At 38.8% G+C, this 25660-nt stretch overlaps 1 protein-coding gene across 14 annotated transcripts in view; it reads left to right on the top strand.

Annotated features, from left to right (window-relative positions):
• The window catches only part of MAGI2 (membrane associated guanylate kinase, WW and PDZ domain containing 2), a 770074-nt gene that overhangs the window by 520765 nt on the left and 223649 nt on the right, over positions 1-25660 (top strand). For all 14 annotated transcript variants that reach the window (XM_052789023.1, XM_052789022.1, XM_052789031.1 and 11 more), the window contains one exon: positions 12489-12568. In XM_052789023.1, the coding sequence (XP_052644983.1) occupies positions 12489-12568 (80 nt within the window). The remainder of the gene's footprint in view (positions 1-12488; positions 12569-25660) is intronic.

The following is a 25660-nucleotide window of genomic DNA, read 5'->3' as shown; positions in this document are numbered from 1 at the left end:
CAGCCACAACCTCTCTGGGCAACCTGTGCCAGTGCCTCACCACCCTCACAGTGAAGAACTTCTTCCTTACATCTAATCTAAATCTACCCTCTTTCAGTTTAAAGCCATTACCCCTTGTCCTATCACTACATGCCCTTGTAAAAAAGTCCCTCTCCAGCTTTCTTGTAGGCCCCCTTTAGGTACTGGAAGGCTGCTATAAGGTCTCCTCAGAGGTTTCTCTTCTCCAGGTGGAACAACCTCAACTGTCTCAGCCTGTCCTCATAGAAGTGCTCCAGCCCTCTGATCATCTCCGTGGCCCTCCTCTGGACCTGCTCAAGCAGGTCCACATCCTTCTTATGTTGGGGGCCCCAGAGCTGAACACAGTACTCCAGGTGGGGTCTCACAAGAGTGGAATAGAGGGGGAGGATCACCTCCCTCGACTTGCTGGTCACACTTCTCTTGACGCAGCCCAGGATATGGTTTGCTTTCTGGGCTGCAAATGCACATTGGCGGGTCATGTTGAGCTTCTCGTCAATCAACAGCCCCAAGTCCTTCTCTGCAGGGCTCCTCTTAATCCACTTATTGCCCAGGCTCTATTTGTGCTTGGGATTGCCCCGACCCATGTGCAGGACCTTGCACTTGGCCTTGTTGAACTTCATGAGGTTCACACAGGCCCACCTCTCAAGCCCGTCAAGCTGCCTCTGGTTGGCATCTCTTCCCTCCAGCACGTCGACCGCACCACACAGCTTGGTGTTGTCAGCAAACTTGCTGAGGGTGCACTCAATGCCACTGTCCATGTCGCCAACAAAGATGTTAAACAGCGCTGGTCCCAATACCAACCCCTGCAGAACGCCACTCATCACTGCTCTCCAGCTGGACATCAAGCCCTTGACCGCAACTCTTTCAGTGTGACCATCCAGCCAATTCCTTATCCACCAAGTGGTCCATCCATCAAACCAATGTCTCTACAATTTAGAGACAAAGATGCCATGCAGGACAGTGTGAAATACTTTGCACAAGTCCAGGTAGGTGACAGCCATTGCTCTTCCCTTATCCACCAATGCTGTAACCCCATTATAAAAGGCCACCAAATTTGTCAGGCACGATTTGCCCTTAGTGAAGCCATGTTGGTTTCACTTCCTTACGTGCTCTTCCTTATGTGGACAGAGGTGGAGAAGGTTGAGCTTTTTGCCAATTTAAGAAAAGAAAGATAGGTGGGCTAAAAACTAGCTAGTACAGAGTAAAGGGAGGCCATGCTGTATTCAGAAATAATAAAATAAATGAGAGTCAACAATAAGGAGAATTAGTTATGTGTAGAAACTTTTTCTTGTTGGTAAGCTATACATACCTGTTGCTAATTAGCCAACTCATTGAACAAATGGACATGAAAGTTCTTTCTTCTCTAAGTGCTGTCATTAATACACATTACCAGAATAAGAACACAGCAAATGAGTGAGTTCATATAACATCATATTCCACAAAAAAAAGAGAAAGTAAAAAACAACATCTTCATCAGCAGAACACTACTACAGAGGTAGCAGTAGCATTTATGTTTGCTTTAAGGAACTGCCTCTAACAATTTGGAGTGTTAGCCATTATTCTGATTATTAGTAGGCAAAAATAACTTTTGGTGGTGTCAATTCTGCTTTAAGTCCCTTATTTCATGTAAAATTTTATGACTATCACATGAAGAGTAAATAAATGATAAGATTAAAGTTTGTGCACATGATTTTTCATGAACACTGGCATGACCAACTATGGCTTCTGGCATACACAAGGCTGAAAAGAGCAGTAACTATTAAAACGTGTCTTTGCTGAAGAGGGCAAAAATGTGCTTAATCTAGAAAAAGAATAATTATAGTAACTTTGCCCAAGCAAGCAGAGGAGAACCAGGATGACCTCAGGGCTAGCTGAAACCCTTGTTTCCTTCTTACCTCACTCCCAAATTTAATTTTTCTGCACATATTGAATGCTCTGACAGAAAGCATACTGAATTATGTGGCACTTCTATTTCACTTGTTGTAACAAAAACCTGAGATATGTTTGGGGGTGGAGGATGGGATGATGGGTAGGTCACTAGTACACCAAACTGTGACAGTGGTAAATACTGCAGCAGGCAATTTAATAGAAAATAAATGTTTATTTTGTAACAAATACAGTGAATGCAAATAGCCCTGCCACTCTACAGAGCAGCCATTCCACTCCTCAAATTCCTTTGATGTTACAGCTTACTTCCTTTCCTGGAAATGCTCTGGTTTACACTGCAGTTCTGACAATGCTTATCATTCACTTCCACTAAATGAATGTTATGTAAAGCAGAGAAATCAATCAGAGGTGCAGACTGGATAGAACAACTGTTGTAAGGGCTCCTTGCCTTTGGGATTATATTCTTGAATAATGTAATTGCAAAAATAGTGCAATTACACATCTGTAAAAATACCAGATTATTTACTAGAATCCTAGCTAAGGAACAACTCTTTGATCATTTGAGTTTTCACATTGCACAGTCTTCACAGGGTTAAGCAGGAATGTAATGCTGTGGGGATGCTGTTAAATTGCCTCTTTGTTTACAAGTCACTTTGGTTAATGGCATGAAGAGACTCCATTTGCTTTCACAAAAAACCAGAAAGATAAAAAGACAACAAAAACCTATTTGTCTAACAACATCTCCCTGAACAGTAGTAAAGATTGTACTAGATTATTAAATAATAGATGAAAAACAAACATTTTTTAAAGTGTACATCACAATGGGTTGAAAAAAGTCATACTAGGCAGCATCTTTTATTGCTTTATTTGAGGCTCATGTGAATTGTGCCTTTAAACCCTTAGGACTTCAAGCAGTAAGTGATCTCAAGTTCCACGTTGTCACAGGTATACCCAAAGGTCTTAGATTTCATGACAGCATTTTCATTCATTCACCTCAAACTAACCTCTAAAATTTTTATATGAGCTCATTTATCAAAACTGCCATCAGAAGTAACGTGGCAGATTTACAGTGAGAGAAGGACTGACTTCATAAGAAGAAAAATAACTGTCTGTAGACAGTATTATTTATTTGTTAATCATTAATGGCCCAGTTAGCATTTTGTAAAGCACACTGGAAGGAATTTCCTCTGCCTCAAGGACTAAAAAGAAAAAAAAATATACTAGATTCACTGGATGATTCAGAAGATCGTTGTATTCTAGAGCATGGCTTCTTCTGTTTCTTCCTTTCTTTCACTTTTTTGACATAGGTGCATGACCTTATGTTTACCTATATTAGCATTCACAGACAGAACAGGAAGAGCATCCCTTCCTACTGCATAATACTTACCACTGTTTTTCAGGAAGAGCTACTTAAGTACATTTCTTGGGCTGTTTCCAGCCTCCCTTACATATGAATCCCAATTTTCAAATACAGGCACACACCACACAAATGGGAGTCCATCACCTACATTTGCTTTCATTGAGAACATACGCTAATGAGAAGAGGCAATAATTAAAATACTGTATATAAATTGGGATACCACCAAAAAACCCTCCAGTTCTGCTCCTTCTTTCCTACTTTAAATATGGCTGATGAGTGTGACCTATTTCAGCATGCTTAAATAAATTGTAGCCATCACTGATTTTTAGTGTTTCCCTCTCCCAGGGCTAAGGAAAGGCTGCAGTTCCCCATAGCCTTCTGACCTCACTTTGCCAACTACTCTCAAGCCACATACTAGAGATGCAAGCATCATGTTGTCCTCGCAAAGTCAGCAGACATTGGCTGCGCTGGTTCCCCAGCAATCGATGTTTGCTGTGTTAGTCCAGTGCAGTGTTGAGGGGAATATAAAAGGACCAAGATTCTTGGTGCATCTGCTATCATGTGCGGTCAGCCTTAAATGCAGCCCTCATCCAACTCTCCAACCCCATCACGTACACCGTTACATTATAGACTGTCCTGTAGAGTTGGTTACACATTATGATACTTATTTATAAAAGGCAGAATTGATTTTTCCTCTCCCTCCAGCCCTCTATCCACCTATAGGCAGCAGAGCTCTCTGGAAGGGGCATGGGGAGAGTAAGACATTAAACCAGGAAGAGCTGCAGTGCGTTAAGCTGAGCTACAGCTGAGCCTTGATGAATAGTCTCAAGGATATTACATAGCCCATGACAAAAGCTATTTAACGCTATACTGTTCAAAAGCACATATGGTTTCCTTTACTTATACTACGTTAATGATTGTTTCGTTAGTGGAGAAAAGTCTAGAATAGATTCAAACCTCTGTAATACATCTTTAAAGGATCATCTTCTTTGACTTGTGGTGATGATTTTTAGGAGAATTTGGCCACATAAGGTTTAACAAACCACTTTCCAGTACATGTCAGACATTCGGTCTCTTCCTACTTCAACACCTGCTTCTCTGAGCAGCATAGTCAGCACTGCTTTTTGGACCTGTTGCAGTATCTTTTCCTAGTTGTTAAAGCTGCTTTTTTTTTATGAGCGCACCATAAAAGACTACAAAACACCTATAAAATAGGCCTCTGCCAAGGACTCTTCACAGTAAAAACCAGCCATTAAGTTTTTGAATACAGCTGGTGCTATTTCAGGTGTTACCTGAAAAGAAGTACAGCTTCAAATTGGAAAAGTAAAATCCTGACCTAGTTTGTTTCTAAGAATATTGCTACTGACTTCAATGGGATCAGTATTTCTTCTTAGCAGTTTTTAAGGCAGGAAAGTCTTTTTGTTTATCCTAACATCTTGCTTGCCTGAAGAATCATGGTATATTTAGCTGTTCTTGTTTGCTCCATCAGTTCACCATCAGAAGAAGGATATATTAGTTAAACCCAGCTACACCATTACATTTCATAACTTTATCTTTTCTATGAGGAGATGCTAAAAGTACTGAGGTGGAAGTACACCCTTCTACCTGCTCAAGATTACTTCCATATCCTGCAGTAATTACTCGCTCTCTTATAAACTAGCTTGGCACTTTTGTGAGTATGTTACATCATCAGTGTATCAGTGCATAATATTGAAACTCGCCATGTTTTGGTTGTATGGTTATTTCTGCCACTCTAATTAAGCAGCAATTAAGATGAAGATTTTTTTTTCACATGCTGTTTTAATATTCACTTCTGATGGGATTATTCTTCTTTGGGAAACAAACCATCTTGTATAAGTATGACTTTATTGTGTGGACAATTCTGAATCATCAGGACTCTTGTGAATACGATTGTAGATGTCTGTAATTCTTTTTCCTTGTTTATATGTTGTATTGAATTGGTCAGTTTTGGTCAGCATAACAATGATCAGATCTCTAATGCTCTTTGGACTTCAACATGACATACGGTGGGACAGGCAACAGAAAAGATGTCTCTTGGTTTCCTTCTCCTGAGACCACTTTCTTGCCTCATGACAAATTAATTAGTAATGGGGAGATGGCAGAACTGGAAAGAATTTTGGGGAATGCTGAATTTTTTTATTCTCTTGTCTTCTGATGTTATAAAGACATTCTCGGTTTGTACTAGTGGTGTATTGTCCCTTTCTCTCGCTTGTTGTTTTTATCTATGCTGACATCCAGGTCAAACTGCCAGCTCAACTCCTGTTGTCTTTTCTCACTTTCTTATTTCTTGTCTTTCACCAAAGGTCTCTGCTGCTCTGCTCTGCAGAATTTCCCTTCCAACACCTTTCCTCTGATGTTTGTAGTGGTATTATAATTTTTCTCTTTTGTGTTTATTGAACTAGAAGATTCAGCTCACCAGGCTTGCCATATACCATTAGGTACCTAGTATAAACCAGTTGCCAAGACTCTTTCTGTGGTCAGTGGAGGGAGATAATTGCCTCCAGAGGCTGATTCACCCTGTCCAACAATAAGAGCAGAATTAATTTGCCTAAATGTAGGTGCTTCTACCAGTAAAGGTGCCCTCGGATATCCAAGGGTACATCTGCAGTAATATGTAATTTGTGTCAGGAGTATACTTTTGAAGCAAATCTTCTGGTTGTCTCCACACACTGTGATTTGGTTCATGTTTCAGAGTACATGAACTGGATTCCTTTCAGATGAAACTAAAAAGAAGGTTGATCTCTAGGAGTGCGCTTAATTGTCTCCAAACCCTGAACCCCTGAACTCAGTCCATGAGACCAGATTTGAGTTAAAACCAGTCTGAATTCCTTCTGATCTAAACCATATCCATATCTAAATTAGCAATATCAGTAGACTGCAGAGTGAAACACTTGATGCTGATGACCCAGCATCCACAGCTACTAGGTCTTTTCAGGTGCCATGGGCTGCATTTCTCTGAATGGCTTGTAGTGCATTAATTGAGCTCTTGCTGTGTATCATCTGGTTTAAATTCAAGTGAAAGAAGCTTACAAGCTGGGAGAATGCTCAGTGTGTAAATGAAGATAACTGAGACATTCACTTGAAAAGTGACCTCCTGATCTGAGCCAAAGCACTACTGTAGAGGCATACTAATAGCCCAAGACATCTCCATGAATGTGGCAGATATGACACAGAACCTGTCAGAACCAGCACCCTTCTGGAGTGGCAGCCAGAGGCCATTTGGGAGATGCCATAGCACCTAGTATGTCACTAAGGGCATATGGTTAGGTCTCCAGTCCCACCGGAAGATAAGTAAGATAAATTATTCTGTATAGGTGCCTCTCCCTTGAATAGAGAGGAATTCTACACAATTAGCTGCGTAATTTCTAGATGGCTGAACTCACATGAGATGATGCCCATTCTTTGTCAGAAATTAACTGGCTGAGTCAAAGAGAGTGACTTAAACAGCAGAAATTACTGTAGGAGACTTTAGGCATTTATATATTCCCCCAAAAAATCTTACATAAGATTCTGCTCCTGTGAATGCCTAGAGGCACCACCACTGTATTTGGGCTGAGTACGTAAGTGCTCATCTACTGCCCGAGGCCATCTGGGATTCACAGGACTGGCACTCCCAAGCCTGTGTCTCTTAAGGACCGCATACTCTGAGCACATCTAACAGACTGACAGCGTGAAATGGCAACACAAACTAGCACTCATAGCTGCTGCCATTCAAACCATAGCTAGAGGACGACTCCCTTTTGTATCTGTCCCTACATGTGTGCGAGAAGTTTGGGTAGCACCCCACAAAGGATGAATTGCAAAATTGCCGTTTTAATACTCTGTTTTCCTGTCACTGTCCCCCTACACACAAATTACTTGAAAATCATTATTGTGCTATCTGAAAAGCTCTGCAGATCTGCAAATCTTAGGCATACAAAAAGGAGGGAGGAGTAAGCATTTTAGAAGTCAGGTTGCCTATGGTGCACTTTGTTTTTCTCTGTCTCATATAGTCCCCTTTGCTCAAGCTGTTATATTGAGGACCATCTTGAATGTAATGTATTCACAATAAAAACCCAAACAAACTCATATGTGCTGTCCCCAAATACACTGAAGCAGCACATCAGTAAATACCCATTTTGAAATGCCTTTCACAATAACATGCAAATTACATACCTTGCAAGAGTCACAATTTAGAATAAGTTTGCAGTGTTTTCAAAAGATATTAAGGCTATTACTGTCAGTAACTATTCTCTAAATTCCCTTCAAAAGTGTTTCAAGAGATTGTCTGAGGGCTTTGTTAGTACAAGAAACTTTAGCTGTCAAAGTGCTTTAAAGTGGCAGATTGCTAACACAAATCCATTATATTCAAATCTGAAGTAAAATAATATACTGTCCAACAAATAATTATAATAAGAAGATAATACATTGTTAAATAAGAAAAGCCACACTCTGAATGTTTTTGACTTCCAAAAGGTATGGAGGAGTATCCAGTGAGATTCCCAGAGAAGCTCTGATCCTGGTACCTAGCTCCAGTGGTGATAACAGGGAACTGGGGCATAAACAGTATCTATCTGCGAAGTCTTAAAAGCAGAGCTACAAAGGAAATCTGGAGAACAACAGGAGGATGAGTCAGGGTTTCTGGGAAGTAGTCTGAGCTTTCTTTCACTCTATTTAAACCAGCTGAAGAATATTTTTTCCACATATGTTTAAAATTGTCTATAACTGATACCAGAGGACTCTGATTATAATAAACTATTTCTGCTGGGTGCTAATACTTGGGAAAGAGGGAGGATTTAAGTTAGCTCAGCAATAATTATTTTATTGACTTTTGGCTACAATATTAAGCTCCAGTGCTTTACTGAGTTTTTTTTTTTAATTATTTTTCAAATTTGCAATACACTTCAGGCCTACAAGCAGTTTCTGTTTTGTATAGCAGGTAACAAATTAGCATGAATTTAAAAATGTTATGCTATTCCCATGCTCCACCTGCTTGAAGCAAAACCAAAGGGATCCTTCACTGACTGCTTTCAAAGTTTCCAAAATTAGGAATTTGCCCTTAATTTTAAGACGGATTCTTAGACACGCATTTCTGATTTGCCAGCACTTATCTCTTAGCTCAATCATGCTAGCTAGTAATCAAGATCATTGAAATTGTGTAAGGATGGACTTTCTAAACCTGCCCTTTAATGATGAGGTATGGTTATTGCTGAGTAATGAAGCAGTGGTGAGTGGAAAATGCTGGTGGAGCCACAGCTGTATTTCTCACAGGATGCTTTTGTTGCATCACTTCACTCTCATTCAGTCAGTGACAACTGCTCCAACTGCCTGTTTGTGCATTTATTCCACAACTGCCACTGCTATTCATCTGCAATTCATTCATAACTAATCTGTAAATCCCCAGCCCCTTTTCCTTCTGGTCTGTCTATAAGACTTCCCAAATGGACACACATGATTAGACCTAGTGGTAAGGCAGGCACATTATACACTGTACATTTTACAGGGTTTTTAGTGCTTAAAAAGCATTAACGTGCACAGCTCATGCAGTAGATATGTGTTAATGTTACTTTTGCCATTTTACTGTTCCTTCTGTCTTCTTTCCCGTAGTTAAATCTTTCCCATCAAGGCTTCTTTTAAATTACATTAAAAACTGTTTAGGAGAAAAATAAGGTTTCCCTTTAGCTTTGACAGATTCTAGCCCATTGCAGAGCTGAAGAGGGAATAGGCAGAGCCCTGGGTCACAAGGGAAGGGGCATCTTTCCTGAGATGTCCCTGCAGCCTGCCCTGAGACATTCAGCAAGGCAGCACCACCGTGCTTTTGTTCTTCCTCTCATTCCCAATGTGTCCTAGCTGTTGGGGAAGAAGCCAGCTCTCTTTTGTTTCTATGGTTGGCTAACCCCAATTCTAGCCCTTGCTGGAAGACAGGTAACAGGAGGTTCCTCTGAACAACACTGCATAGTGCTAGCACAGCACCAGTTATGGCAAGAGCAGCATCACTCCAAAATCTACAACTTGAAAGCTGACACAAGGGAGGCTGGAAGAGTACCCTGCCAGATAAACCTCCTGTGTAGAACAGAAGTAGACATGTATAAAAAAACACTATGCTGTAATCTAGGGCTACTTATTTCCCTCTTTTACGGAGAGCAGCACAACAGTAGTCATGTCTGTCTCATTGTAGGAGTGTTTCTGTGTTGTGTACCTGGTTGCTAAGATGATCAAGGCAATCAGCACTATGTAGCACTAAAGAGGGCATTGATGGTGCTGTAGAGGTGTTAGAAGACAGGTGGGGTTATTTCTGCCTTCTTTCAAATAGGGTCTGTCTTCAGAGCAGGAGAAGACTTTTTACCCACTGGAGCACCTGCCTAGAAGCATTTAAAAGTCCCATTACAAGACGTAGTATGTGTGTTTGGTATAGATAATAAAGAGGAGAGGCAGGGCAAGGGAGCAGGTGTAGTGATGGGTGAGGAGGAGAGGGATGATTTTCAAAAGGTACTTTGCTCCTTCAGTTACTTGTTATTGATAAAAGTTCTTGCGGATGAGTTTTGCTTTTACAAAGTAGCTGGATGGGTTTGAGAGACACAACTAGGAGAGGAGATTGAGTGCTGTAAGAGTTGATCTAGGTGAGATACCACCTTCATCCTCTGCAATTTTGCTGCAGACTGAAGGATCACTCTTCTTTTGGAAAAGCTGTTGACTTTCTATTTGTTTATGGCTTTGTTTAGAATGGCCACAGTGCACAAAACTGGAAGACATCAGTTCTGGGTTTACGGAAGCCACATTTATGCTGAAGGGAAGCGTAACTGCTTGCTTGTTGTTGTTCTCAGTTTCAAAAGAAGCCTTGGAGGCTGTAATTCAACTAATTCACTTTTTAAAACAGTAATACTGAATTGGACTTATTTTCAGCTTGGCATCTGTCTTTACAGATGCCCAAAAACTCATTTCTCAGGTGTATTCTAGAAATGTCATAGGGCTATTTTCAGGGCTGGTGAATTGGTCTGTTCTGATGTTGTGTGGTATTGCAGGAAAACACCAACCAGCTAACTTGCAACAGAGTTGGCTTCTAGTAGTGGCTCTGCCACTGGCTTGTCTGGTGGCTGTGGACAGTCACTTGATAACTCTGTGACTCCATGTTCCTACCTTTAAAACAGGGGTGATGATTTTTATTTCCTTTGTAAAATGCTTTGAGATCCACTTTATACCACAGCAAACATTACTAATGGTAGTCCTATATATTACCCTTTTAAAGCCACAGGAAACTATGTGAATCCGACTTAGTCCCTGCAACCAGTGGGGGGTCCCTAAAATCATTCAGAATTAGTAGCTGGGAGAGAGTGGCTGTTCTACAGACATGCCCACACTCCAGAGATGCGACTGCAGCTTCCACAGGTATGTCCAAACTCCCTCCGAGCTCTGGCACTGCTAACGGGGTACCCATGCTAGTGTGGAGCTCAGCGGCTGCTGCTGGCTGGCCCCAAGTAGCCCAGGAGATGCTGGGGTGAGGAGCCCGCGCTGAGCTCCATACTGCTGCAGTGACATTATTGCCAGTACCTCCCCTAGTTCATTTAAAGCTAGCTCAAGTATGTCTGTACAAGCTGCAGTTAGGCTGTGACTGCGGTATAAAAATACACCCTACTGGAGACCACAGGCAGCCAGAGCTTCAGAGAAAGCATCTTAGTTACATTTGCAATCAAGCACGGGCTGCTGGCATCATTGCAAATTTACCTTACCTTTGGCTTATTCTTCATACTCTGCAAATCCATCTCTGCTCTCAAAGTAAGGGAAGGTTTTGTTTATCCTCTTCACCTGCCGTGAATGGTGTTCTAGACTAGGGCATGCTTAAACTTGGAATTTAAATGCCTCAATTTTAATTTTAGTTGCTACTTTATCTGTACATAACTCTCATCTACCTTTTTTCCCATCCAAAATGTGGAGGAAGCCTTAACATGGTGACAATAATGCTGAGAAGTAGGTAGTATCACTCTGTTTTTAGAGAGAGAGAGAGAGAAATCAAGGCAGAGGAAAAGTTATCTGCCATGGACTAAACAGGGAGTCAAGGTGGGAGAAGGAACTGGCTCCATGCATTTATTTTTGCCTAGAGGAACCAGTGGTGTTTGGAGCACATGGACTGCATCAGTTAATTAGTAACTCACCAGCTACCAATGCATCCTAATCCATTTTTTGCCAGGTGCCCCGTTTTTGTACATCTTATACTAATGTTATAAGAGAAGTCTTAAGTACACTTTAAAATGACACAGCAAATTAATAATACACTAAATAATTCAGTACTATATGGAACAATCATCCTCCTAGGATGTATCAGATAAATAAAACATGGGTTAGAAGTGTCTCTGAATGATGGTATTGTAGGAAAGGCATCTCAAAAAATAAAGGAGTAATGATCACATCCTTTTCTGTTTTATAGTCTTCCTTTCTTAATATATTTAAAATATTTGGCTCCAAATTCAAATGCTTATGGGAAAGCTATACACTGAAAAGATTTCGTTTTAAGTCTCATTAGCTGTGCTAAGTATCAATTCATTTGGCAAAATATTCTCCCAGAAAACAGTTTGTGCCAGTTCAACACTATTTGATGGCTGATTCCTCAAAGATCTATTCTGAATATAGAAAGGAGCCACATGATTCATTCAGCTTGTGCATATCTATTTTATCTCGATAGAAGGGTTATATATGGAGAGATAAAGGTTTGTTAAACAAAGTATCATTAATCACTCTGTCCGGAAATGTAGACTTTGTAGGAGCATGCTGTAATTTGCATCACTTTTGCTATGCCTTGCCAGTGCTGCTGGTGAGCAATAACAAACCTGTATTTATGAAAAGGACAGGTTTAACATGAAAATAATTCTATCCGAAAACTGTGAGAATGGTACAGAATCCTGTCGCCTGCACTCGTTCAACGGGAGAACACTGTATTTGTAATAAATTCCTTTTGCTCTGGATGAGTTCTGCATTTTCAATGAGGTTAACTTGGCAACATTCTAGTTGATTTTAATAAAAATAGCTGCTTTGAGGACAGGGAGCTGAGGTTGCCAAATTTACAGCTGCCTTGCACAATTACTCTTACACCTCCTTCAGGGCTACTTAGAACCAGTAAGCAAATTAAGTGTATCGATTGCAATTTTGTTGGACTAACCCTTTTTTCTTAAGGAATAAACTTGATTCCTTTCAGTATGTGTCTGCTCAGAGTGATCTCTTTTCTTTTCAGCCATAACACAAAGACAACATCATGGCTGGATCCACGACTTGCGAAAAAGGCTAAACCTCCAGAAGAGTGCAAAGAAAATGGTAGGTTATTAAGTTTTCGTTGCTGCTCAGAGGGGATTTGTCTTTGTGTGTGTGTGTGTCTCTCTCAGTTCTTACAAAAATCAGGCATTTGGGGGAATGATGAAAGGTGTTTAATTGCTGCTTTGGTTAGAAGCCATAAGTGATACCAGTTCTCAGTGTGCCATGTGTTTCTGCTTTTTATTCCCCTTTCTGATGCTATCCAAAGCTGAGGATCACAAGTGTGTTTTCTGCCTGTTGTGTGTGTGACTCCGGGACTGACCCTCTCCCTCATCTCCTACAGAGAACTTTGGTCTGCAGAACAGAATCCCTTTTCAGATTCTGAGCTTTTAATCTTCAGGCGATTCAATGCATAAGGGAAACTAGCAGCACCGTGGGAATATGAATATTGTTTGATTTGTATTTAAAGGTACAGTGCTATGCTATTTAGTAGCCAATTTAAATAAAATAGTGTCTGATAAAACAGGGTGTGGGAGGGAGACAAGAGATCAGTGTCTGTCAGAGTTCAAGGCTGGATTGGGGGGTACTGCATTGTTAAAGGTTTAAAATTTAAAAGCGTAAATACTGTTGAGGATGCTTAAAAGAGCTGTAGCTCGTGTGCAGGAGGGATGACTATATTGACAAATTCAGAGATATAAAATAATACAGATCATATCGAACTATCTTATATGCATTCAGTATAATTTCTATTTTTTCTCCGGTAAAGTTTCAGTAATCAAAATCATTTAATAAAGCCAAAGTAAAAATGTATCGTAATAGATCTTTTTCTGAGGAGGTTTTTTTTCATTGTTTTATAGTTCAGTGTCAGTTCAATTAGCCAGTTAAGAAGTAACGATTTCTAAAGACTGCTACTTATTTTATTATTGTGAGGTATAAAGGATTAAATGCATGCATGCTATGTGTATTAATTCAAAGCATTTTAAAATATTTTAAATGTATTAATAGATTTTCATGGGCTGCATCTGATTTATTTTCAATTTTCCAAAATACATTCATTTGTTTAATGTAAATAGTATTAACTGAAAGAAAACTCTGTGCTGTTTTGGGCTGATAAAGAGGTCACTGAGGAGTAGCTGGCTGTATGAAATGCAGGGTCAGTGGTTTGGTAAAGAATGTTCCTGGATTTTTTTTGCCAATGGCTTCATTTTGAAAGATTGCTATATTCCAAAAATCCCTTCCTTATTTCAGCAGTAATTCTGACGTTCTCTTCTGACATCAGAAATTACATGTCTGAATGATTTTGTGATGCTTATTGTAGCACTGACAACACTAGCTCCCAGAGTAAATTCTACAGTGAATATAACAGAAGTGTGTTACTGAAACAAAACAAGGGCACAAGAGTTTTGCATTCTAAATCTCTCACATTACTTATATGAAGCTATATCTTTGCCTGCTCCTCAAGGAATACTAGTGAAAAAAAGCAGAAGAAAAATTCACCAGTATCTATGGAGTAACATATCACAGAGTTACTTGGAGTAAATGTGTGTTGCTTTTTTTTTCCCCTTTTTTCTTTTTCTGTTAGCTGTTGTATACTGAGATCACAGCAAGCACTGAAATATTAAAAAATATACCAAAGTATCTGAAACATTTTAAAATGAAGATCAGTGCATTAAAGAAACAGCATTATTTTGTAGTTATTTGACTACTGGATTATTGAATTACTATAGTATGCTGGGTCATGTTGTTCTTTTAAGGGTTGCTCAGCTCATTAATGCAAAGTACTTGAAGTGAAGCATAAAAGACTTTAGGGAGAGATTTTCTATTCTTACAGAGATTGTTCTTGCAACATCCTCTCTTTTCCTAAGGTTCTTTTGTTGTTCAAAAATGTTGTTTTGGGTTTTTTAATCCAATACCTGCAGAAGAAAAGGTTCTTAAAAATCACTAATATGCCTTAGAATGGCTGCACCTTGCCATTGAGGTCCAACACCAGGGACATTGTTATAGCACACAGGGATTTGGAATTTTTGTTTAGATTTAATGTCAGATCAAGGATTAATTTCACACGCATTTCGGCTGTGGCTTGGTAGATGGTTTTTGTGCCAAACATCTTTTCTGTTACACTTTATGATTTATTCTGGCACATTTTACTCAGAGATACAAAATTTTAGAAAGACATCAGTGTTTAGATAGAAAATTATACTTACCTTGCTTCTTTATTGCTATCTGCATAACTTGTGTTTTTCATTGACATTCATTTTGTCACATCTAAAATTTGTATTGATTCTCTGAGATACGTTATGATGTCCTTACCGCCTATCAGATTCTGCTATCAGGTTTTCATTCTGAACAACCCAACTTTTGTGTTTTCCTTTCAGTGTAAATCCTGCCAAATCCTCCTTCTTCATTCTGCCACCAACACGCAGTTTCCACACCAGACAACATCCAAGCAGTGTACAGTATTTGAGGCCTGATGTTCTGGGCTAGTGATACTGAGGGCCCCCTCCGCCCCAGGCATTTCCTCTCTTCCACTTTCAGCTCTTCCATACTCCTTTGCCAAATACGATTTCTTCATTTTCTCTGGCTTCTGTATCTGCAAATCCCAGTGCTTGCTCATTTCTCTTTGCAAAATCTGAACCAACCTTCCAGCACATCCCTCCTCTTGGAAAAAAATTCATATGCCTTTGCTAAGAGATTGACAAGCTCTACCAAGTCAAGCTTTCTTTGCCTCCGTGCTGTGGACTCCTATTTTCCTTTAATGACACCCACTGCTCTAAACCCCTTTGTAGGTCAGGAGGTTTTAAGGGCTGATCTTTACTTCTGTGTCTGTTATGGAACTTCTGTGTGAGTTTCAGCAAATTACTTCAACTTTCGCTCTGTCAGATCTACTTAGATGGCAGGTCTTTGAAGCAAGAATTGCCTCTTTCTGTTTGTATAGTGCCTGAGTTTCATAATAGCAGTAAGCAGAAATAGCTGGCATTTCTTCTAGAATTTTTTACACATTTCTGATTTCATCCAGAAAATCTTGACTTTATTAAAAATATTGTGGTTTCTGTCCTAAAAATATGAACTAAATATTTGGTTTTTCTGAATTAGAATACTTCTTTTAAATGATTCCTTCCCCCCCCCCCCCCCATCAAAATTGGTTAACCAATTTTTAACTATAGAGTACTACAGAAGTTATAGTTCTGCCCCCTTTGTTTCTGTGAGCTACATTCCCTAGTTGCTACATTTTCTGTAGGGTCATATTACATAGCAGACTCACAGGATTTGCATGATTACAGGTATATTATGTGAGTGGTCTAATAACAGAGTCTGTTCTTTGGGAGAGAATATGGAAAAGAATGACAAGTCCCATAAGGCAGTAAAAAATGTAGTTCAATATTGAAAGGCAGTTCAGCCTTAATGACATGAAATATCTCAGGTTTTAGAAAGTTCATTTTTGGTTAAGAAATGTAGTAATTAAATTTTTCAAATTCTTTAATTCATTATAAGGAACTTTCAATTCTGGAGAAAAGTGAACGTTTACTTCTTTATCCAATTTGGGGATTAAACAGCTGTTGAAATTTCCTGGGATCAGATATGTCAAATTTCACTTATTTCATTGCTACAAATTTCACTTATTTCATTACTAATCCATTCAGCCAGGAGTCTCCATCACTCTTAACCCTCCGTTTCTTTTTAGGTCAACCTCCTTTCTCCTATCTCTTAGTTTTCAAATACAAGTAGGCTTAAGACTATAAATAAAGCTTTGATTTCACCTAGCATTCATCTGTCATCTGTCTTTCCATCTCCTCTACACCCACCAACTTGACTGCAAAATATAGATATTTATTTAAGGTGAGCCGAGTTGCCTTTAAACTTCATTGACTGTGAATGTCAGCTGTATTTTGGCAATTAGAGGGCACAGATATCTGGTTCACATGTAAACACCTGTATGTAGACAGACTACTACATTTAGGTGTCTTCATCTTGAACAGAACCCCACCCTCCTGTCACGTTTTGTTGGGTTATCCTTTTCCCCATTCCTGCAGTCACAGGCGATACCTTTTGGTAAGCTCAAAGCCATGCACAGCTTCAGCACTCTTCTTCATGCCAGTGACACACACATCTACCCTTGTCCTCTTCATCTTTCTCTCCCAGTTGAGCCCCTTGTTTCATGCTACATAAGACATCTCCCATTGGACATCTCCCATCCTGAGTCCTCCAAGCAAATGCCCTTTTGCTAGTAGCAGTGGAAAGTACGTATTTCCTTACCCTGCCACTTCATGGCATACAGGACCTCTCCCTTTTCCTTTTCACCCAGACAGCAGAGTTCCTTCTCAGGGCTTTGCATGACACATGCAGTGTGTCGTAGCACATGCAGTCACAAATTCAGGAATTTATCTCCCTTTCCTTCTTTGAGAACACTGTCATCATCTTGATCAATCATCTCTAAACATTCCAGAATTTCTCAAAAAAAAAAAAGGAAAGCTGTAGATTTATTGCTAGAAGTGAGTTTTTAAACATATATTTTTATATTTAATATGATTCTTGCCAGGAAAAAAAAAAAAAACACAAACCAACAGAAGACAAATGTTAAATTCAGAATCATAATGGCAATCACTGATTAGGCTATCTGTATAAATATCCCAGCAAACCAATAATCTTTGAGTAAATAGGCCCACTTTTTCTTACTTTTTTCTGAAACATTATTTATTTAGTGCGTTTTTAGCTGGACACGTCTCGTGAGACACAGGACCACCTTTATTCACTGCGTTTTCGGTTTGGAAACCTCTTTAAATGGTGCTGAGATTTAAGAAAAAAAAGTTTTCAGACCATTTTGTGTAACGTTTTATGGATGCTTTAATGCTGAAAAATCCTTCTTTCTCAAAACCTCGCCATTTAACATACAGTCCCTCTTCATGTTCCTGTTCTAAGCTACTGCCTCACCATTTTTACATGCCCCTATACTAACCCTAGAAATGACTGAAGCCCAGCAATTAGCCTGCAGTCTTGACTGTTTTGCTTGTTTCCAGCAGATGTTCCTCCTCCCTAAACCATCTAACTGATAGAAATTAGACTTCCAGTGACAGAGGAAAGTTTATGTGGGCACCTCTACTGTTATATTTCCACAAATGTAAAGAGGAATCCAAACCAAGTATTTTCTCAAATTTCACCAGATTTTGTTAAAATTAATAACTTTTCATAATATCTTTAGTTTGTTTGACTGTTGGCATGAAAGAAATAAAATCTAGGACTGTCTTTCTCATCTTGCTTACATTTAATACACTTTGAATTTCTTGTTAAAAGTTCAAACCACGTAATGAACCATTGCATATATCCATTTTAACTTCAGCTGCCAGCAAATAAATCCTATACAAAGAGATCCTGTAGATTTAGAAGGTGGTATTATTATTATTATTATTATTATTATTATTACTACTACTACTACTACTGTTATTAGGCATAAAACCCAACCTACTCCACTGCTTTAAAAAACAAGATTTTAAATTCATTGTTCTTTTTTGTATTTTCTATCTGATAATTTTCTTCTTCGAGAAGATTATTTGTATGGAATAAAAATAAATAATGAAAAGAAAGAATAAATAATTGGCATTATCATTAATCTCCATAATTCCTGTTTCATGATGAGCCTCTTAAAAATGTTTGTGTTTGAAACTGTTCTGTTTTATTTATAAATAATTTTTCTTCTCACTTGTAAAGATTTTGCAACTGAACATATAAAATGAGTAAAAAATGGTGTCAAAACTGGAGCACTTGGTTTCTTGTTTTAATTTGTACTGAATACCTATCAATATTTTTTTCATCTAAAAAATAAATGTGATTCAGACTGCTTTATGACACAAGCAGTTTTTTCAGTACTTTTAGCCACATTTTTTTTCATTTACACAGAATTTTTGAGCATTTCTGTCATGATCAAACCATAGAACGTGTCTGTGTACACCTCCTTCCTTTTAGTAAGTGCAAGCTGCTCTATAGTTAAGCATCTTAATAACTCTATCCAACATTGCAACTTGAAGTAAATCACAAACATAATAACAAATAATTTGTCATTGTTTACCTGATTCTTCACTATGCTGTAGTAAGACATATCAACCCTTCATATTTTTGTTTCATAGATGCATTTGAGCATAGGCATGCTGCTTTTATGGGTAAAGCATTATTTCTTGATTCCCTTACACACATTTTTGTTGGAAACCAAGTAGTGAACTTTTACCTTACATGGATACCATTTATGTGTGGCAATGCCCACTAGTGCCGACTTGTAACAGATACTTACCTACAGGTAGCTTTTCATTTGATTGAAGTAGCAGTAGCCTTGAGTTTGAAACCAAATCTTTCAGCAGTCTAGGGTACAAAGGGGTGTGGGACTTTTTGGCTGATTGGGATGGATCCATATCAGAGATTTACATGTGAAACTTGGACGGAGCAGTGCTGTACATGGGTAGAGGAGGACGTGGAATGAGGAGGAAGTGCTCTACACTGTTGAGTGGAAAAAGTGTTAGCAGGACATCTTGCAAATCCGGATCAAGCCCCTGTTTCTGTTGAATGAATGCGTCCCAATATGAACAGGGAGAGAAGGCTAGCTTTTGGGTTTTGTCTAGCACTGTGTGACCCTGAGCACTGTGTCTCTCAACATGGTATTCTGCTCATTGCTTCCTACAAATTTTTCTCTTGGTGGCTTGTAAAAGGCTTTTTTTTTTTTTTTTTTCTTTTTTAAGTTGTCTGTGCAAACCACATTGGTTTGTGCAGGCAAGACAAGTACCTGCTGGACTCAGGGTATAACATTACCTGATGCAGGGGCAATGTATTTATCTTTGAGATTTCTGTGTCTTAGCTAAATTTAGTTGAAAACTAACAATAGATTCAGACTTTCACAGAGGGAAATGGTGAACAGACAGTATGAACCCATAAAGTTTGTTTCCCCAGAAAACCAAAGTGGAAAGAGATATCCTCTTCAGAAAAGTGGTTTTTTTCTTGACCAAAACAAGAACTCCTAAAATTATACAAGTCATGATTGATATCTGATGCTAAGTGCTAGTTACATTGTGTGTTAAACGGTACCATTTGTTTCACCGTAGTAAAAGGTCTACCAGTATTGCTATTTTAAACCTTGTTTCCAGGGAATTGTATTTGCTGTTGGAAATATGTTGAGGAGAGTCTCTTTTTTAGCCTTTGTACCAGCATAGCTTAATTCTTTTCTTCGCATGCCGGAATGTTGTTGATTATTAAATAGGTCTTCATATAAAATAATGCTTTTATATAGAATGAGACATAACTATATATAAAGAGATCTTTACTTATTTTATTAGCGGTTCATATGTGTATTTTTTCAGGAAAGCTGTCTTGGAGAATTTTAGCTTAATGTTAATTTATAAGATATGACTAAGCCACAAATAAATAAAGGCCACAGAAGTGGCCGCCTGTCCATCTCACATGAAATTTCAGAAATATTTAAAGTGGGTTTAACTATTCTTCACTGAAGCCATTTGGAGGCTGGAGTCTAAATGCTAGTTAATATCTTCCATCAAAAATACAGAACTGTTGTGTCTCAATATGGACATGTTAAGTGATTTCAAATGGGAGAGGAAGCGTAGTGCACAATCATGATGGATAGGGGATGGCCAAGGAAGTGCTCTCTCTGCAAAGGGAAAAGCAAAGAATTCCCCATCATAGCTGCTGTGGGCACCTACCAAGTACTTGCTGCAGCATCTGATATGAGGTGACCCGGTGCCTGAAAGGGAATCCAGATCCCTGTGTTGGGAATTTATTTGTGGGTAGGGAATCAAGTACAAAATGACAAGCCAGAAAGACTGCACAGTGAAGAGGGAGATACATAGTTGAAGACAGAAAAGAGGAAAGGTTAATCACAAGCTTGCATCTCGAATCTTGATCCTCTCCAGAGCTTAGCAAAATATTCAAGGCTCTGAAGTATCACATCCATCTAAGATCCAGAGTCTGGCCTCCTCTGCATCCTCTCTTGAGGATGGGGCTTATACATGTTTCTCAAAAAGTGCGTGGGGACCTATTTCTTTTATCTTAAAACACATCAGCTTTCTCTATTACAGCCTGGAAAAGATACTGTCCTGCAAGTGAGAAAAACATGTTCAGTAAGCTCCTCTGCCAGGTGGGGTGCAGAATATAATGTCAGATTAATCAATCCAGAGAGAAAATATGCGAGCAACGTAGAGCATGACATTGTCCCTAGACATTTTAAACCATCTCCTCTGGGATGGTTTGACCTGCTGTGCCAAGGACTGTTGTTTTTTCTCCCAAGGGCAAGTAAGCAATGCTTACAGAGTTCAGCTGAGAGTGTCAGGCACACATGAGTAATTTTGCTGCAAACTTTTGATACTGCTCTGCAAACGCTTTTCAATTCAGACATCAAAACCCTTCCTGTTCCAGGCCTGACTCACTTCAGAGTAGGGACTGCCCATCACACACTCCTGCCTGGTGGCTTTGTGATATGAACAAATGACTAGGAATTAGGAAATGGATTGACAGACTACCAAATTAATTTCCAGTTTTGACTTAAATCCAGGTGTTTCCAGATGATAAGACTACTGCACCTTTAAACCACAGGGTTTTTACTTCGAACTCTCTTTTGCAGATTATTAACCCCACTTTTAAGTAGTATTTTATGCCATCAGTTTTGTAATGGAGCTGGCATTACTTGCAATAATATTGATCACAATGATTTTTTTCTGTCATTTAAGTACATATTGAACATGCTTTTTTCAGCTTACATTTTCAATTTCGGGGTAATGAAACAATAACACAAAATCTCTTGAACTGTCATGACCTTTGGAAGGGCATTTTGTGCTGGCAACACCAGCTGGGCATTAACTGACCAAAAAAACCTTCAATGCCAAAGTCACAATAATGATAATAAAAATAAGAAAGGGGGCACCTCATTAGTGTTTTTCCTGGGAGTTCAGAAGACACTTCTCTGCACAACCTGGTTGCAGTGACACAGTTTATAGGAGAATTACTTCTCCATCCTTGGATAAGGCTTAGGACAAAATAGCTGTCCCCATGTACATACCTTGGCTGTCTGTGCCTTGGGGCCAGCCCTGGGCAATCTGCTGGTATCTCCCTGGGGGAACTCTTGGGTGCAGGGAGCATTTGCTTGGAGCACACTTATCAGTGTGACACATAAGTCCTTTAAGCTGTAATGGACTATTAAGTATTACTTTGCTTTCAGAACCATTACAGTTTCTCACAGTCTCAGACCTACAATTCCCTGTAGAGTACTAACCTTAATCTTAAATAGAGTTGGTAATTGCAAGGACAAGAATGAGTAACAGTATAGAAAAAATGTCTATTTTCCTTGATTGTTCAGCTAGCACTTGGCTGTCTTGCACTCACCTGCTCACCCAGATCGTGTGTTTAAATGGCGTGATGCCCGGGACTCGGAGGCATCCTGTGGCTGCACACAGGCTGCAAGGATCCCTGCCTATACAGGTATTGTCAGCCCAGTAGTAATTCTTCCAGCAACCTGAGGTTTTTAAAGGTTGATAAATGCAGGCTGAGGAAGCTACTGACTTGTCCCATGGTCCTTGATGAGGAAAATCACAGGCTTACATTCTAATTAGTTCATGATGCTACGAAAACAAATCACTTCCAGTTTCAGTGTTTTATGAAAGGGGGTCATGTAAACACACCTTTCATGTGGCTGTGAAACTTACTTGCTTGTAAAATGCTCTGAGATTCTCAGCTGAAAAAGTTCATAGAGATGTGAAGTATTAGTTTTTATGTACAGCCCTTTACAGTTTAAGTCTTTATTATAACATGTATAATAAATGCCCACTGCAAGGAATGCAGCATGTTCATCAGTGATGTAAGATATAATGAATAACACATTTTAAAATGGCAATAAATGTTGACTGTTATTTTGTAAAACTTTTTCAAATTTTAATTTAATTTCAGAATTAACTAAGCAGATTCACCAGTGATGGACCCCAAAACAGAGCCAGCAAACTGGAGCTAACATGATAGTACAGTTTAAACTATGCTGCAACTGAAAGATCGTCCAAGGCTACATGACCACCACAAAATGGCTATGGTAGCTTGAGTTTCTGCTGGCGCTGCTGGAGATCCTCAAGTCCAGTTTCTGATAGCAACCTGTTTTCATTTTGCTGCCAAGTTCACTGGCTAAGCTTAAGTAGCTTTCAGCTGGAATGCATAATGAAATTTAGAAAAGAAGGGAGAGAGATTTTTTAAACTCATCAGGAGAATCAGGGCCAGAGTTTTAACAATTCACATCTTTAATGAGCTATAAATTGGATTCCACTCACCACTGAAGCAAGTAGCAAAATTCTCACTGACTGCACAAGGTTGATTTTTGCCACTAAAATGAGAGCCTTGTGTGGTATGAGAATAGAGGTGGCCTGAAATATTCCTACAAGGACCATTGAAAGGAATGCTCCAATGTGGGAAATTCTGAAATAAAATCTTTTCACATAGAAAAGAATTCACAACACCATATTTAGCAAAGATCATATTCAAGGCCTTGATGCCAATAAAGAACAAAAGGTTGAAATTCCTTCTGAAATATTATTTAATCATAAGTAGAAATCAGAGTACATGATTTTTAATCCTATTCTCTCTATAGCCTTAATCCTTCAATCCTTGACTTCTAAATGGCAATGAAGCATGATAGATTTAACAAAGAGGAGCTTGTGGGATTATATTCATTACAATATGTCCAGCTACCTTCATTTTTATTATTTCTCCTCCCTCTGGCTTTTTTACAAAAGCTCTTGTTTTTAACAGAGATCATTAATGAAAAAAGAATGGCAATCTTCTCCTTTTTAAAAATTAATCTTCATAATCACCTCATTTTAAATTTCATCCAGAAGGTCAGCAATTTCATCGAATTTAAGTTAAAAACAAATTGGTATTCTTTGATGGGAAGTTTGCCTTGTTGTACAGACCTGTTGGGTATTTCCTGGCAATCATTTCAAAGCACATTGCTACCAGATAAGAAATTGCAATAGTAATTGCAAAGAAATAGTAATGACTTGCTAAAATCTCTAGTAACACTCATTATTTTTCAGATACTTTTAAAGGCAGATTATTTGTCATGTTTTTCAACATTCTTTGATCGTTCTTTGCTTATAATGCAATACACTTACAGACAAGTGAAGATGAATCCAAACTTTTCAGTACTTTCAGCAGCTGGGCTTCACAAATACAGTTACCTCAAGGTTTCTTCTTAGTATTAGCTGAATTTCTTATACTTACAACTTCCTGGGGATCCATTTTCTTTTTATTTTTGTAATATACTTTAAAAAGGTCTCAGTAATTTTCCTGGGCTTTGATTCTAGCCTAAACTCCTCAAAGTGAGGGTTGGAGTCCCTGTTAAATAGAGCTGGAAAATCCTGTCTGAGCCCAGAGTCCTCTATTTAAGATTTGACAGATAACGCAGCACTTTAAAAAGCCACTGTCTTTCATGACTAATACCCTGGTGGACGCAGTGGCAGATAAGCGCGGTTTGTGGGAGAGAAAGAAAAAATTGCAGTAACATTTCCAGCTTTTTGAGAAGTGTATCTGCCCGAGTGGGAGGAACGCATAGGAATTTCGTATGTGGATGGTGGCCATCACAGAACAGTTGGGAAGGGAAGAACTGCATTTTCAGAATTCATAGTAGAAGGCTTTGGAATAGAATAAGTGGCTATAAAAGGTGGGAAGTATAAAAAGGAGAGACATGGAGAACATGTTGCAGGCTATATAAAAAGAGGTTTGGATTTGTGATGCCTTAAAACATTAGAAATATTTCAGCATAGAAAGATAAAGAGGGAAAAAGCTCTCTGGATATTAGAAAACCTCGCGCCTAGTAAAGATAGGAAGAAAGGACCAGTGAGGCAAACGGGCAGGATTCTGGAATCCAGATGGGAAATGTTAGGATTTGTTTCTTTTAAACATCAAATCTTTGTGTATAATTAAATTCTACAGAATATAGTCTAATGTTTCATCAAAATAATCATTTCTGATTGCACATTCTGGTGAAGTGTTGGATCTTTGTTGTCTATGCAACTGTAAAAATGAAAAGGCCATAGAAATGCAGAGGGATTCCAGATAAATGTAGTCACTTGCTATAAACAAACACAAAAGAGCATTACTTACATATCTACATATGTGCCTATTTCTGTAGCCATGCAGGCTAGATTCTGGTAACTCCTGAGACTGGGAGGCTGCCCAGGGAGCTTCCCTGTACAAAGAAGTAACACCCAGTTCTTCCATTGGATCCTCTTCCTTCTCGTGTATAAAGGAGGGGGGGAAAGTCATAACTTATTGTCAAAACTATTAACAATAGTGCAAACTAGCAATTTTGTCTGAGAAATTATTTAGTCTAGCTAACATCTCACTGATGGTAACCTACACCTTTCCTGTACTGGCACTGCAGTGATAACATTGTTTGCTCTGATTGACTCTGAAGATAACTCAGAAGCTACAGCTTCTTTTGTCTGCATAGTTAAATGTACTGAACATTGGATTTTGTTTCAGTGTACTTTTGCTCAAATGGACTTTGAAAAATGTGAGCATTATTTTAGTTTTAGAAATTTTTATTTCCTTTTTCAGCTCTGACACGACCATGAAAGACATGAGTTGCTCTGTCCAAAAGTTTTGCTGTTTTGGGGGCAGGGAGCAAAGGGGTAAGGGAGGGTTGGATTTATTTTTTTTAAACTAGAGGACAACATTTTCCTTGTTCAATCCCAGCTGGATTTCTCTTATCTATTTTCTCTTAGGTAGTCCATGATTTTCCATTTTTACAAGAAATATTTTTGCTTGTGGAATTTATAATTATAGTTTACCTTCTCTATAATAGAACACCTACTTGTGGGAACAAGGTTTTCCCTTACAGAAGAACACAATTCTGCATTTTTTACTCCTTTAAGAAAATTTCAGTGATCCTAGTTTTCGTATTACAGAAATAGAAACATTCTATCCATATATGAAAGTGCTGTTTCTTCTGTCCAAAAAGCATCCAGAATAATTGTATATCACTTTCATAATTAAACACTTTTAGAGATACTACAGCAAACCCTGATAGATCCATCATGGGCATGCGTGACATGCGGAAACAGACTCTACAATCAGTGAGATTGTAAAGTAGATATGTTTATTTAGCACTGGGCAGCACGGGGGGTA

Source organism: Harpia harpyja, chromosome 6 (assembly GCF_026419915.1).
Source record: "Harpia harpyja isolate bHarHar1 chromosome 6, bHarHar1 primary haplotype, whole genome shotgun sequence".
NCBI lineage: Eukaryota > Metazoa > Chordata > Aves > Accipitriformes > Accipitridae > Harpia > Harpia harpyja.
The sequence above is the reverse complement of the archived record's forward strand: the minus strand, read 5'-3'. Positions and strand labels throughout refer to the sequence as shown.